This window comes from Carassius auratus, chromosome 34 (genome assembly GCF_003368295.1).
Source record: "Carassius auratus strain Wakin chromosome 34, ASM336829v1, whole genome shotgun sequence".
Taxonomy (NCBI): domain Eukaryota; kingdom Metazoa; phylum Chordata; class Actinopteri; order Cypriniformes; family Cyprinidae; genus Carassius; species Carassius auratus.
The window spans coordinates 5,489,325-5,504,468 of record NC_039276.1 but is presented as its reverse complement, the minus strand read 5'-3'; the positions used below and the strand labels follow the sequence as shown (position 1 = coordinate 5,504,468).

Genomic DNA, 15,144 nt, shown 5'->3' with positions numbered 1-15,144 from the left:
ACAAACACCACGGCTGTTTCCTCCAGCAAAAATGTTGCCTTTCACACATATTAAAACTATCATGTTGCTATTTTCATTTGAAAATCAAATTTTCAATATAAACATATTACAGTGCATTCAACATTAGCTACCTTACATGTGCAAATGATTGAAGACAGTGACAGACAGTAGGACTACTTGAACACAAAAAGAGGTTTGTATACTTGAGCTAATGAAAAAGTTTGTACTAGAAATGCAAACAGTAAAATTGTGTTTATGTGTGTGTGTTTGCGTGTGTGTGTGTGTGTGTGTGTGTGATCAAGAAGTATTGTATTTGGCTTATTCAGTACTCAAATGTTATACCCATCTTACTTATGGAAATATTAATGAATTAGTGGAATACTGCAATAGTTTTAGTATACCACCATAACCTATTAGTCAAACATGATTTATTTTATTTTATTTATTTGTTCATTATTCATTATTATACCCTCATTGGAGGCTGAGTCCCGCAAAATGAAAATCATAAAATCCCCCCTGCTAGCAACTAGTCCAAAAGGCCAGATAGGTTAGTAAAGGCTGAGAAAGTGGCGGAGAATTACTGGAAAAGGTGATTCCTTGCCTTTTGGAAAGCCTCTGGTGGGAAGACATGAGCTAATGCTCTCCAGGACGTCTGATTCATGGGCTACTTATTGCTTCCAACAGACCTCTACTGCACTTTGCAATTCAGTTAATCATTAAAATAAAGTTTAGAAGAAACTATTTCTTAATTCAACATTTTCAAGCTATCGAACTACAAGAACTTTACAGAATAATGAACAGCTCTTTGGCAAATGTTCAAATGTTCACGTTCGGCAGTACGGGTTGCTGTAGTAATCTACCAGAACACCAGGAGGCACCCTTGAGCTTTATCCGCTGCCGCAGTGAAACCTTCCGGGGTTTGTTCTCACCTGAAATCTCCAGCCTGAAAATGATGTTTTTGCTCCCCACTAGGCTATTTGAAAAATATTTAATAGGTTGTAATACTGGCGACCAAGCAAGCAAAGAGCAACTGAGCAGGTAAAGAAGCAGACAAGAACTTTGGCCTCTCATATCTGTTTTGCACTATACTCATAAGAAATGTTCCTCCCATATTGATTCTGGAATGCAGATCAAACGTGGCCACACATTATAGCTAACGGGGAGATACGACCATTCAGAGTGTTCAAGCTTATGAATAAATATAGCAGGGGTGGTGAATACTTAGGGTGTTTTGATTGTAAATTGTTGATAGCTTTTTGGCCTGAGGAAATGAATGTGTCAGGGAAGGATGTGAAAGACAAGTTAGATCTTTTCCTGAACACACCAGCAATCATGCTAGTATATAGCCTATGCAGCTTTACACCGGTTTTTCAGTATTGCTGATATTTAACAGCCTACATTGCACTCTTTCTTATTTTTTAATTATTTTTATTTATCTATTTATTCATTTTTTTTGCACAAGCAAGAAACATGATTTCTGGAAGTTGTACAAATGTTTTCTCTGGAGGTTTGTTCTGATTGGCGTTTCTCTAGTAATAATTAGCTACTCAATGCATTGAACATGGGAGGGGAATTTATTTTGCAGTCATATTCAAGTTTAAATGGAACGTGCATGTGGAAACTTCCATGCTTTGGCCTTTTTTTAATTATTAATTATTTTTTCCCAAGCTGGCCAGTTTTTATATTATATATCATATTCAAAGATGCCTAAAAGCAATTGTATACTCTTTTTCATGCTGTTGGCATAAACTGTTACAGTAGCATATGTTTGCAATATTATTTGACTTCTTTTTAAGGAGAGAAAAGTTTCATATTCCACAGTCCATGGTATTCACTGCAATTTACAGAAAACAAATTAAACTACAACACGTGCAAAAACAGATGTAATCCAGATAGAATTCACATGTAGGATAATGGGAGGGAAAATAGGGCTCACAAGCCACCCATGAAAACCTTACCATTAAAGGTGAAGAGAATGCTCACTCTTTCCCTCAGTTAATTAATTCATTGCAGACTCTGTGCTTTCTACGGCAATGGTTAAACTCCCTTAGTGATGAGGATACCAAAAGCATGGTCCTTTGTGGACTTCTGACGGACATTTTCCACCAGTCTTCTAGTCTGGCCTGACCTGACCACACTGAACATGCTCAGCATTACTCCGTGTCAACTAATGTCTGTGGTTCCCTGCCAAACCCTCAGACTTCTGTCGGCACGGTCTAGGATAACAATGGGCAGCTTCTTCTTTACAATTTACATCTCCAGCAAGATGCTGCATTATCGGAGATTAACTGTAATATAAATCACATGTAATTTTCTTTGCTTGATGTGGAAATATCATAACGTGCTGTGTTCAGGAACTTCGTTGTTGGAACGAGGCTGTATGGGTTAGAAAATGACCTTATGGAAACAGTGACTCATCTGAGTCTGTCTTTCCAGCACCAAGGATATGGGTTTGTGTGTGATTGAGTAGTCTGTAAATGTACGGTTTTCATCTGAACGTCAAACAATGTGATCTTCTCTTTTGATTATATCCTGATTTTGAGAACTTTATTACTGAATGCTGATGTCCAGGAATCACACATTTATAGGAAATTTTTAAGCATCGGTTTTTACAGTTAAATAAGATAAGCTGCATTCAAACTCCAGGGAAACTTTAAAAGAGGCTACAGTCTTGCTTTTTAAAAGCCAAAGACATAAATAAATTGTGTCTCACAGACCTCGGACCTCTCTCGTAATTAACTGATAGAGTTCTCCACAGTTCACTCCCTCTTTTTGAAGAAGAATCTGTGTGAAAATGAGATGTCTACATTGTAATTCAGACTATCACTCCAGAATGATAGACCTCAATGTCCTTGCGGCTTCAAAAAGGATCTTCAAATGAAGAGTCACATTGATTTCAGTCTAGGAAGAACATCCTAGTTTGTACAAGGAAAATGTTTTCCTCTGGTTTGGACATATCCATAATTTTTTTTTTTTTTTTTTTTTTTTTTTTTTTTTTTTTTGCTTGCTTTCAATGATGTGCAGTGAGATACTTGGCCCAGAAAGGTTTTTTTTTTTTTCTTTTTTTTTGTTGCCTGCTTAATTAGGCTTGATAAACCCCATTTCAAATAAGATGTATTTATTTTTTAGTAACTGCCTTTTCCAATGCTTAAAGCTATAAAACCATTTTAAAATTCAGTAAGTTTTCTTAGATGAACTATAAAAAGACGTTTCGTCGGCATCTCTAATGTGCACATTATCGACAAGTCTTGTAAACCTCTTTTTCAAACAAATCTTTCACCGCATGAGATATCATCATGAAAGTTATGGTGATTTAATACACTTGGCTAGAAAGAGAGCATGTGTTTTTAGTATATGGGATCCTGTGGTAGCTACAAATCTTTGATGCATAAAAGAAATGAATGAAAGATTTTATAAAACTCTTCATGGTGTATTTTGTTATTTAGATGAAAACTTCAAAGGCATGCTTAATGCGTGTTTTATTTCCCCCCAGTTTAAACTTTAAATGTAATTTTTTTTATAATTCTGTTTATCATGCTTGTGGCCTAGACAGATGTCTATCCATAACAAAGGGGTGTTCCAGGATTCATTAGCTTGCTTTTTAATATTTACACAACTTGAACTCCTGCACTTTTATACAAACGTAATATACGTCCAGACGTGGAAGGGTTGCTTTTCTTTGTGTGAGTGTCAGGCAAGATGTTTAATATATGCAGGCCATTACCAGTCACATTCTTGGCTATAAAATCAACAAAAATCTCATGACCTGACATAAGTCTACCCATTGCTTTCCTGACCTCCTTTCATGGATATTCAGGAGGGAAACATCTTGGGATAAAACGTAATTGAAATTTCAATTTGTAATAAAAAGTAAATGATTGTAATTCTTAGGAGATAACATAACTATATATATACTCCACTCCACTTTCCAGGGACTGGAAACATCCCTCCCTTATGTTTCTTTTTCTAGCATGTTTCCTCCTCGTTGCATGTTTGGATATTGTGAGAGCTTGCAGAGCTTCCACAGCTGGTCTGTCATGATTCTAGGTTATGTTACATTGTTTTGGATGGAGAGCCTTGAGGCATAAACATTTACTCCAAGTGACCCCAACACTGTGGTACATCATTCTCTTGCCTTTTTCTCTTCTTCTATCTTTCATTAAGTTACAGCGTCAATCATCAGCTTCAGCATTTGTCATTAGCAGCAACTGTAAATAAACTGGAATGCATTTTTTCAATAGGATTTTATTTTAAAAATTTCTCTTTTAGTATAAAATCAAGGACCAAAAAAATAACTTGTTACAGATTTAATGAATAAATCCACATATACTTGTTTTAGATGATTTCAATCAGTTGTAATGGACTTGATCTTATTCTTTTGAAAGAAAGACTTAAGTCGACTCCCCTAGAAAACATCCTTTTTGTTCCAAGATTTATTTTATTTATTTATTTTTTTAGTTTCTAGAGTCGTATGTCTTCTTAAAGCATGACATTTAGCATGGTTGAACTTAAAGGTCAGTTCTTCCAAAGGTGATAAATCTCCCTGACTGGTTGGTTTTCTAATCTAGAACTTTAACATATGTACTTGAAAATGTATCCCAAACTCATCCTGCATGTGCAATAATATCAAACAAGTAATAGTGAGATATAGGTCCTGACCAGTTTTCTGACGTACTCCAATATGAATATTGACTTTATTTCTCTGGTTTAACAAATGAAAAAAACAAACAAACAAAGAGAGGGACTAAGTGAATCTTTCCAAACTCAAAAGATCAAATAATAAACAATCATCACTGATTAGATGAGAAATATATGAGAGAGAATCAATAATTTATCTCTTTTGCATGATTCGGGGCCAGTCCCAGGGTTATATAGTTCTTCTCTTTAGAGGTTTGGAATGCCTGATTAGTCATCAGCAGATGGTTTGACTGCAGTGTGAAAACCATGGAACAAAATAATACAAAAGTTCATTTTGAGTTTCTATATATTTTACAATTCCGAGATTAGATCTCACAATTCTGGTCATTCTCTCTTTTCCTCTCGGCTCAGAATAATGAGTTTACAATCCCACACTACTGGCTAGTTTCCACAAAATTGTATTTAATTGTTGAGTTAAACTGAGTAAATCAAAATTTGCATTTGCAAGAAAAAAAAAATGTCAGAATCATGAGTTAAAATAGGTAAATGTTATGAAAAATGTTCTATGTTTTAATAGCAGTTTGTTTTATGCTTTAACTGTATAGGGCTATTATGTTGACCTATTGTTTCAATCACATTTATGCTTTAAAAGTAGGGTAATCATATCGGGTTTCATCCATAGTCTGTCTGTTTAAACATCTGTGTTTAGCTTTAAATGGCGTCTTTGATGACAATATTCTAAAAAGAAACATGTAAATGCATTCCGATTCTGACATCCAAAGGCACATTTTTTTTTTCTTTTATTTCGTGGATTTAACCCGTTTCCCTCCACTTGTTACCAGTGTTTTTCTGCCACCACATAACAGTGACGCCTACTCCAAATTGATTTATTTGTAAAAATAATAACAGTCTTCTTATTTGCTTGCTAAAATAAAAGTCAGTAAGGAGCGGTATTTTTGCTCTAAACATTATGAGACAGCAGGGAATAATATCACTGCTCAGACCTAGACATTACACCGCGTTTTCTCCAGAGGAAATGCCAGTGTGAGAGAACTGACTTACAAGGTGGAAAAATGTCTCTCTCGTGAATGTGTTTTTTAAACTTTAATCTTCTGCCAGAGTGGAGTTCTGTGCTTGGATCAGGATTTCTATTTCAGTTTGATTTATAAAATGTTTCAACAATATTGTTCTATTGATTAAATAAAGTGTATTGCTAGTTTATCTCAAGAATACTAAAGGATGTCATACATGAACATTTTTTTTTTATGTCAGTTTAATGTAAAATGTTTAGACATATCTTGAACCTAAAGATATCATGAGCCATTAATTTGGCCTAATATTTATAATAAGTATACACATGCTAAAAATGACTTAGCAAGTAATAGAGCAAGTACTGTACCAAAGTCCATAACAGTAATTTGGGACATTAGTCCTTGATATTTAACTCCAGTTATTATCTTGTAACCAATGGATATTGCTAACAAATAAAGAGTAAATATGTAATTTTCTAACAGATCTCTGGCATTTATAAACTGAAATGTGACTGCCGCATGGCATCTCAGGATCTCAGTGTCTTTCTCACACTCTATTATAATCATGACTCAATAAACTGCAGATGTTTCCATATAAACTTGGCTTACTGAGATGTCCTTGTTATGAATGCATGAAGTGCAGGATAGTTGCTTGTGCTGAAAAGAACAGTGTGTTCTCATGTTGAGAGTTCTCAGTTGTATCAAGTCGCAGTTTTAAACAATAACTGAAGCTGAAAACACTTGCTGTAATGAGTGTATTAGTGTAAATGGAGTCAGGTAGGGATCTCTCACAAAAATAAATACAACTATTTCCTAAAAAAAAATAAATAAATAAAAAAACTTAGACCACAAGTAGGTTTGTATACATTTAAACTCAGTTTGAATTGAAAACGTACTTCTTTGCTTAACCCTCAATCCTTTGTCTAGCCTGTGTGACATCTGTTTCATTTCCGGCACACTGTAGATATAATAGGGTTGTGTTCTATTAGTCACTTGCAAAAGTTAAAAGGAATGTTAAATATTTATATTAAATAGTTTGCATTGATCTTTTGGACTGAATCCAAAACCCGTATCATTTCATCTTATCATTTTGTTGAAGTCTACAAGTCACTGCATTCTCATTACAGAGTTTGGTTTCTTGAGAAAAGTAACTATCCTGCCTGGTTGCTGGACACAGAATAGCTCAAATGGACCAGAAAACCACATATTTCTCATGAAATCCAAAATTGCTCATGATGTATTTTCAAGCTGGCCAGTCACAGAGACTTTATGTACAAATGTATTAAGCATCAGTATTAACAACACCATTATGATACTGTTATATCTGAAGTATAGAACATGAGCTTGTCAATGATATGCCTGTATGTTATAGTTATTCAGATGAGAAATCAAGGTTTGTTAGTGTGTATATATATATATATATATATATATATATATATATATATTAGGGGTGTAACGGTTCACAAAATTCACGGTTCGGTTCGATACGATACACTGATGTCACGGTTCGGTTCGGTTCGGTTCGATACGTTTTAGATACAGCAAAATGTAAAAACATCTCAACTTTTCAGAATGCCGCAAGCGCACCGCGGGTCATGTGACAAGAACCAACCAATCAGCTTCATCCTTTCCCGTAACAACGTTGAGAGCTCAGCCAAGATGAAGGAACAGCTGATCATAGTTGTATATGGATTGCAATTTTGAAATAAATTCAGTAGCAGAGCTACTGCAAGCGATTTTTAGAGCTGCAAATCCATTTATCCTTCGCTGAAATTTCCGCGTCTCATGGAGAGAGCACGTCATTGTTGCTTAGCAAAGACAGACGCCTCAGGAGAAAGACGCGCTTAGCGTTTTCCATGCGTTTTTAGGCACGATATGTGAACGGCCCCTAAGGCGCTCGCTCACTCAGCACGCGCTGAAGGCTCGTTGCAAAATGTCTAATGCATTTAACAGACCAGAAATATAAGATCCTAAAATAACCAACAGGTCTGGTGTTTGGGTTGGATTCCCTGTAAGCTATAGTGTCTAAATGCTGCAGGGATAGTTTGCTGCGTGCATGTTTCTCCTTTTTTTCGTCTTTTCCCAGATAGTACTGACGCATATATCCCAGATATTCCCGCTGGTTTTTTTTTTTTTTTTTTTGTATTCCCGCTGGTGTACCCTGTCATGTTGCAGATGCGACATACCGTTGTTTATTTATCCACCACTCTCTTGCCATCACCATTATAGCTTAAAGGGAATCCAAAGTGCACCCAAACACCAGACCTGTTGGTTATTGGAGGATCTTCTCATTTTTAGTCTGTTAAACGCATTGGCTATTTTGCAACGAGCCTTCAGCGCGTACTGAGTGAGCGAGCGCCTGCTGAGTAGCCTAACATAAACATATAAGATGGTGTTTTTTTCTTCTTCGGGAGTGTCAGGGGCGTTGCCTGTTACGTTGTTTGGGTTATTGGGCTACCTTGTTGAACGCATATCATTATATTTCTTTCTCTCTCTTTTTTTTTTTTTTTCAAATATAATTAATTACTCCAACGAACCGTTCGGTATACATAATGCGTACCGCGTACCGAACCGAAAGCGTCGTACCGAACGGTTCAATACGAATACGCGTATCGTTACACCCCTAATATATATACTGTATATATATACTGTATATATATATATATATATATATGTGAACCTATATATGTGTTTTTGATATGTAGATTACATTATTATCATCATTACATTTTGCAAGCAAGATCATTTTAATTTTTTTGTAATATTATGTCCTGTAAATGTAGCTATAAAATTATAATTGATAAATTGATTCCTATCTCTTTGGGATGGGTTTTGTAATAGTACATCCATTAAGTCAACTTTCCCCTGTATGAGGATACAGGCTAACACGTATCATTCTCAGGGTATAATACAGTGCCTTGGCGCTCCACTCTGATGCTTTCTGAACAGTAATCTACTTCGTTTACAAGATATAGTGATGTACAACACATTTACATAACACAATCTTAGACCAACCCTTCACATAATGTACATTTAACCTCATTGTCTGTGCTTTAGTTTTTTTGGCTTGGTTTATTTGTACTTTGTTTTTCTGTATGACTTGTCGATAGAGTTGTCGGTAATACTTTACAATAAGGTTCCATTAGTTAAAGTTAGTTTATGCATTAACTAACATGGACAAACTATGAACAATACATGTATTACAGTATTTATTAATATTTGTTCATGTTAATTCTGTTGTTCATTGTTAATTCATGTTAATTCACAATGCATTATCTAATGTTAACAAGCACCTCTTTTGATTTTAATAATGCATTAGTAAATGATAAAATTAACAATAACTAAGATAATTTATGCTGTAGAAGTATTGTTCATGCTTATTTCATGTTAACTTCAGTAGTTAACTAATGTTAACTATTGAACCTTATTTTAAAGTGTTACCATTTTCTCTTGTTCTACAAGCAAAAAAAAAAAAAAAAAAAAAAGGTTTGTAAATATGGCCAATACTGGTTGTTGTCTGGGAAAATGGGTTACCTTTTTCCAGATATCTGTTTCTGACTTTTGTTTGGGAGGCAATTGACAGATGAGCTAATAAAAAAAAAGGCTGGGTATGTGGTTTGGTAAAAAAACAGAACAAAAAAAAACACAATATTTACTCATTCCCATTTACTCCCAAAAAAGGTACATTTTTTGGAGAATATTCTGGCCATAGGGAAAGTGAATGAGAAGTGGGAAAACTCATCATCTGACATCATAAAAGTAGTCAGTATGACAACATGACTTCTAAAGTCATGTAAAATGTAAATGATTCCAATAGAATAGTTGCAATGTCTAATTTGTGACAAATCATTCTTTTGAGCTCTTTATCCACAAAACTGATATTTTGATTCTGTTCACAAAACCCGTCTGAATGATTTGTTGACAACTTGTGCATTATTCAGAATTTCTTCTTTTGTGTTCCACAGAAACAAGAAAGTAATAAATGTTTGGAACAAGAGTGTGAGTAAATGATGACACAATGTTTAATTTTTGGAGGTATTGACACTGCTCTAAATGGGCCAATCCATGCAAAACGAAGCTTCTTTAATCAATCAAGACATACTCTGGGGACCAGTGTAGCACCAACAGACAAACAGATAGGACTGAAATTGTATATGTGCCAAATCCAGATGATCTCCAGACAAATAGGAACAGCTGTGTAAAACTAAAAAGCTTGTGGGGATCTCAAGGGGAATTCTCGTCATTTTCTCCACGGCCAACCTCTGCATTCTGAACACGTCATGTTTGGCGTATCTTACACCCTCCTTACTTCCTGATCCTGTAAGACTGCCAAAAGAATATTTGAATGTTTTCACTACATCTGCTTTACATGAGGGTGAAAGCTTGCTTTTAGTGGAGCTTTTTAAGTTTGCACATGACAAACAATACAATAGAAGTTTGCTAAACTGTAGAGTGATAAAATGTCTATGATGCACTTACTCTTATTTTCCAAACACAATTGTCTTCCAGCCTTTGCTGTTCAGACACAGTGTTCTTTACATCAGCTACATGACTTCCTCCACAACCAGGTTTTAGCCAACATTTGTATTAATATTTTACAAATACTGCCAAAGCAACCAGTTTAACATCTGGAAGTGATCCCAGGGCTTGCATTTGCTGACTGCCATAATTTACTTTATAAGTAGTTCCCATGGAGCGGGCTCGAGAGCACACTCAACATTAAGAAGACATCTTCTCAATTGTTTATTCCATAGTCAAAGATTCTATGGACTGTACAGTAAAGGTTATAGAGTTAAAGGTTGGTGTCATAGGAAGAATAGGATTCTCTCTCTCCTTGTCCTCCGTTCTCGTTTTTTCTTTCTCTCCCTCTTTCAAGGCCAAAGAGGCATGTAATCGAGTCATAGCTCAAAAATGCAGCACATGTTTTCCATCAGCACATAAGCTGTGGACTTGGTCAAATGCACATATTTGGATATTTAGCTGTAAAGTCAAAAAACCTTATTTGCTGTAATATACATTACGTGGCAACAACAACAAAAAACAACTTTTCATAAAAAAAAGAAGAGTACAGAGGCTACACAACCTTGTAATAAAAATGTAATTAAAGGTATAATGCTTGAAAGACAATCTTCTGTTTGGGTCAGAAAAAAATTCACGTTACTGTGAGAAGTAATTTGTGTCGATTTGTTTAACCTAGTTTACGTAAAATTACACATTATCCAAAAGTTTAAGTGTGTTTAAACTGTTCCATGTGATGACGCCCAGTAGAAAAGATTTGTCACATGGCGCTAACAAAGAACAGAACAACTTCACTTGGACTTCAGTTATATTTTTCTGCAAAACATGCATTAATTATACTTACAATGTATTGATTAACATATTAATGAGATTAGTTATGACTTGTTTATAGGGCCTATTAAAATGCAAGCATGCAGTTTTCCAGGCTATTTATGGTAATGAGATAAAACCACCAAAAATACCTAATTTAAGAGAAATAACAAAAGATAATAAAGTTATCAAATAATTTACCTGAAGAACACCAGCAAACATTATTATTTCTTAGCCCAAGAATAGACTGATGTGAAAAATAAAATCTCTTTTTACAATGGAGAAATATTATAATTTGTGTTTTTGCTGTATTGTGAAGAAAGATACTACAATATATTTTTTTTTTTTTTTTTTTTTGATGTAATGATCATTTACCACAAGGTGGCACACTGTCTGTAAGACCCTAACAGTAGGCTTTGTATCTAAGAGGCACATCTAAAACATTTTGTTCAGATATGCATATATTGAAATCTTCTAAACATTCAAGATCAACAGAACCTAAGAAAAACCCTCCTCAGGATTTTTTGTCTGGTGACATCATTTAGGGAAAAATGTACGTCACCTGTTTAAAACGACTGAGGTAATAAAACTCAGGTGTTTTCTCGGCTGGGTGTTTTTTCTTTCTTTCCCCCCCCCCTTTCCCTGCATGTTCAGAGTCAGTGCCTCCCTCTAAATATCCTCACACATCTGCTCTGCGTTAAGATGCAAGATGTGTTTCTTTAGAGTCATGTGAGTGTAGTGCTAGAGTTGACATTGATTCAGCAGATGTGAGAGGAGGATAATGATGTGGGTAGACAATAAATCTAATGCTGCATGTTGAAGAGTTAAGAGTAAGAGTTGAAGAGTTAAGAGTAAAAAATGCCCTTTGCCCATCTTCATATGTCACAAACCTTCAAGTGACATCTCCGTTATTCATGGTACAGCATGCTTATCACATGGCATAACTAGTGATACTTGCTAGACAATAGAACAGCCAAATCTTCAACTTATGGCATAACTAGAGATGATTTCTGGTCAAAAGTATAACCAAATTTAATGCAGATGTGTGCAACATCCTTTAAATATGAAAGACCAATTAAACTCCAATTTTTAAACAATTAACTTTACATTTAAGCAACTTTCTATTCAAGACTTTCAAGTCATCTTTAGATATATATGTATATACCTAAGTAAATATTTTTGTTTAAAAAAAATAAATTACTATCCAATAATAATCATAAAATCAAAAAAGCCTCAGCTTTGGAATCAGCATTAGCTTCATGAATAAACAGCAACTTACCACTGTCGTCTTGGCATTTCACAAATTGTAAAAAAGCCACCGATAAAGCCAGAAACAGGACAGTCCTATAAGGATGAAAAATCATCATGCCCATATCAAAGACATGAGCTGTTGTTGTGTGCAAAGTAACCGGGAAGAGGAAGGAAAAAAGAGTCCAGGTTATTGCTTCACCATGAAGACAGACTGAGGTTTTTCCTGCTCAGAGCAGCAATCAGACCCAGCCCCACTCTTTGCTGCCTCTTTTTTAACAGCCTCAAGTAAAAAGAATGCTGCCAACCCTAATTTTCCTCCCCCTTTTGTCAGTGCTCTCTCATAAGCATCCACTTTGGCTCTTTTGAATTACACTGCATGTTCTTCGTGACTATTCTTTAAAGATAGTTTGTTCTTTGATAATATTGTATATTATAATAGTAATTATTTTTTATTATTATTTTTTTGTTTTGTTTAACATTCACCGATACAATCTGGCTGGCTTGCTTGGTATAGTTGCTAGGAAGGCCAGTAAAATGTTTTTATGGCAGTCTTAACTGCATTGACTTTATAGCTTTTGCTCATAGGCTCCTTTTTAACAAGGGAACAAGAAAAGAGTTTATATCTATATTTGTCTTTTGTTGCAGATGACAGATTTAAACCCCTAGGAAAACAAGAAGGAAAGAAAATGGTGAAATATAAACTTTAGTTTAAAAAGCAGGTAATTTCTGGTGATCTGAAGGAGTTTAAAGTCATTGTTGTCCATTTTTCATTGTTTCAGTGATTAAAAACTAGACAGTAGGATCAGCTGAACATTCCATTGGTTGGTCAGAAATCTTCTACAGTTCTACTGACTTGTCCAGAACCACATTTTATTAAGCGTATTTCACATGCACATGGGTATGTTACTATGAATTCACAAACATTTATGTAAAAATGACCAAGACCTTGCATGTGGTTTGGCTGAATGCTTTATTTGTCTGTATGGGGTCAGGTTTTGCTCTGTTCTGTAATTATTGAAAAAAAAAAAAAAAAAGATTTTTATTTGATTTCAAATTCAATAAAATTGTATACACTACAGTGCTATAAAGTAGAAGAAAACTTTCATTTGTAGCATGATTTATACGAAGGTTATCAGGGGGTATTTGATTAAATTATCTCACAATGTTTGTAGCGACAGTAAATGTAAGTTAAAGTATGAATGAATATATTTACTACTCTGTACCCCAAGTGACAATGTACGGTTAAGTGTCAGGTAAGCGACCAGTGCATTTTAGCCAATCAGAAAAATCCCCTGCTTTTTACGGGTTCAGATTTACTGACGTCAGATTGACTGAAATGTTTTTGGAGGACAGGATTTTAGTGAGGGGGTGTGTAGGATTGGGGTAGAAGTCTAATTCTAGAGGAACTTATCAAAACAGCTGAAATTGCTTACAACTATCATGATAGCAAGTTCTCGCTATACAAATAACTATTATTTCAAGTTGTCAAAAATGCAGAAATTAAAAAGCCAATGTTTTCACTACTGATTAGCTTCTAATTTCCACTCCCTCGTCTCATCTGAATCATTTTGGCAGACAGCACAGTACTGGGACACAGTTGAAGTTGTATATGAATTAGTCTTGCTATGACTAATTTGAACTCGTTGCCAAACTAAGCTTCAAGTTAACTAGCATATTCATTAGCTAACTAATTCTAAATGTCAAGATAATGGAAATCCAACTTGAAAGGTTTACTAGAAGTAATGCAAATGCTGTTCATATGTAAATATTTTCCACCTTTTGGGAGTAAAACCCTCTATGATTTTCTAAAAATGATAATATCTTGCATAAGGTGAGCTAGAGGACTTAAAGTATTCAAAATAATGCTTGACTAATGTTGTATTTGAATCCTCTTCAGTCTCTTAAAAACTTCCGAGGGAAAGGGGAGGAAGCAGCTGTGAGCCTTGTTCTTTAGAAACTTGATTTACTCTCCATCTCCAATGCTTGTATGGCACAGAGGAGCAGAGGTGGGGGTGGGGGGTGTCCGAGTCACATGGCAGCTCTCCTCAAATAGCCCAGCCCAATGGAGTGGCCAATAGCCTTTCCAAACCATTGTAACATCGCTTACAAGCAGTAGTAATATCACACCAAAAACAGGGATGGGAGGCCTTTTCCCCACACTGTTACAATAGGCTACCAAGTATGGGTAATAAGAAAATGTAGCCCAGAGGAAGGTAAAAGCTGTAGGGGAAGACATTTCAATGAGTTATTGTGCTTTTCTTGCTTGCGTGTGCTCATATCTGGCTGCTTTGTGTTCACTGGCATGGAAGAAATCTGCTCGGTTTAGTCAAACATGCCAGAAGTCTGCTGCTTTGGAATGTGTGTCTGTCAAATGTACAGCAAGTGTGGTTGTCGTCTGTGTGGTCTGCGATTTCTTACAACACAGTGTCATTAATTCATCACCAATATATACACCGCTGTTCAAAAATTTGAAGTCAGCATGATTTTTTTATTTAATATTTTTATTCAGCAATTATGCACTCAATTGATCAAAAATGACTTTAATATTGTTACAAAAATATTTTTCAAATAAATAGAATTTATATTCAGCACAAAAATTCTGAAAAAAAAAATCTACATACAACATTACAATAATACTGCCCTCAAGGCGTAGGTATAGGGCTATGAGGGTTATCTAAACTTTGTTGTTGTTTTTTGTATTATGTGTTTTGTTGTGTGTGTCAAACAAGTGCAGTGCTGTGGAAAATAATTTTCCCCTTGTCGAAAATAAAGTTCAAGTAATATTAAGCATCACAACAGTTAGTTGCATTTATAACATTACTATATACATTAATGAGACCCCAAACTTTTTAATGGTATGCCTTGTCCAAATACCCACACTTGTGGTCTTAGCACT

General features: G+C 35.1%; 1 protein-coding gene across 2 annotated transcripts in view; it reads right to left on the bottom strand.

Annotated features, from left to right (window-relative positions):
- The window catches only part of LOC113053698 (collagen alpha-2(V) chain-like), a 29,501-nt gene extending 16,982 nt beyond the window's left edge, over positions 1-12,519 (bottom strand). For both annotated transcript variants that reach the window (XM_026218955.1, XM_026218956.1), the window contains exon 1: positions 12,277-12,519. In XM_026218955.1, the coding sequence (XP_026074740.1) occupies positions 12,277-12,370 (94 nt within the window). In that variant the 5' untranslated portion in view covers positions 12,371-12,519. The remainder of the gene's footprint in view (positions 1-12,276) is intronic.
- Positions 12,520-15,144: the final 2,625 nt, after the last annotated feature.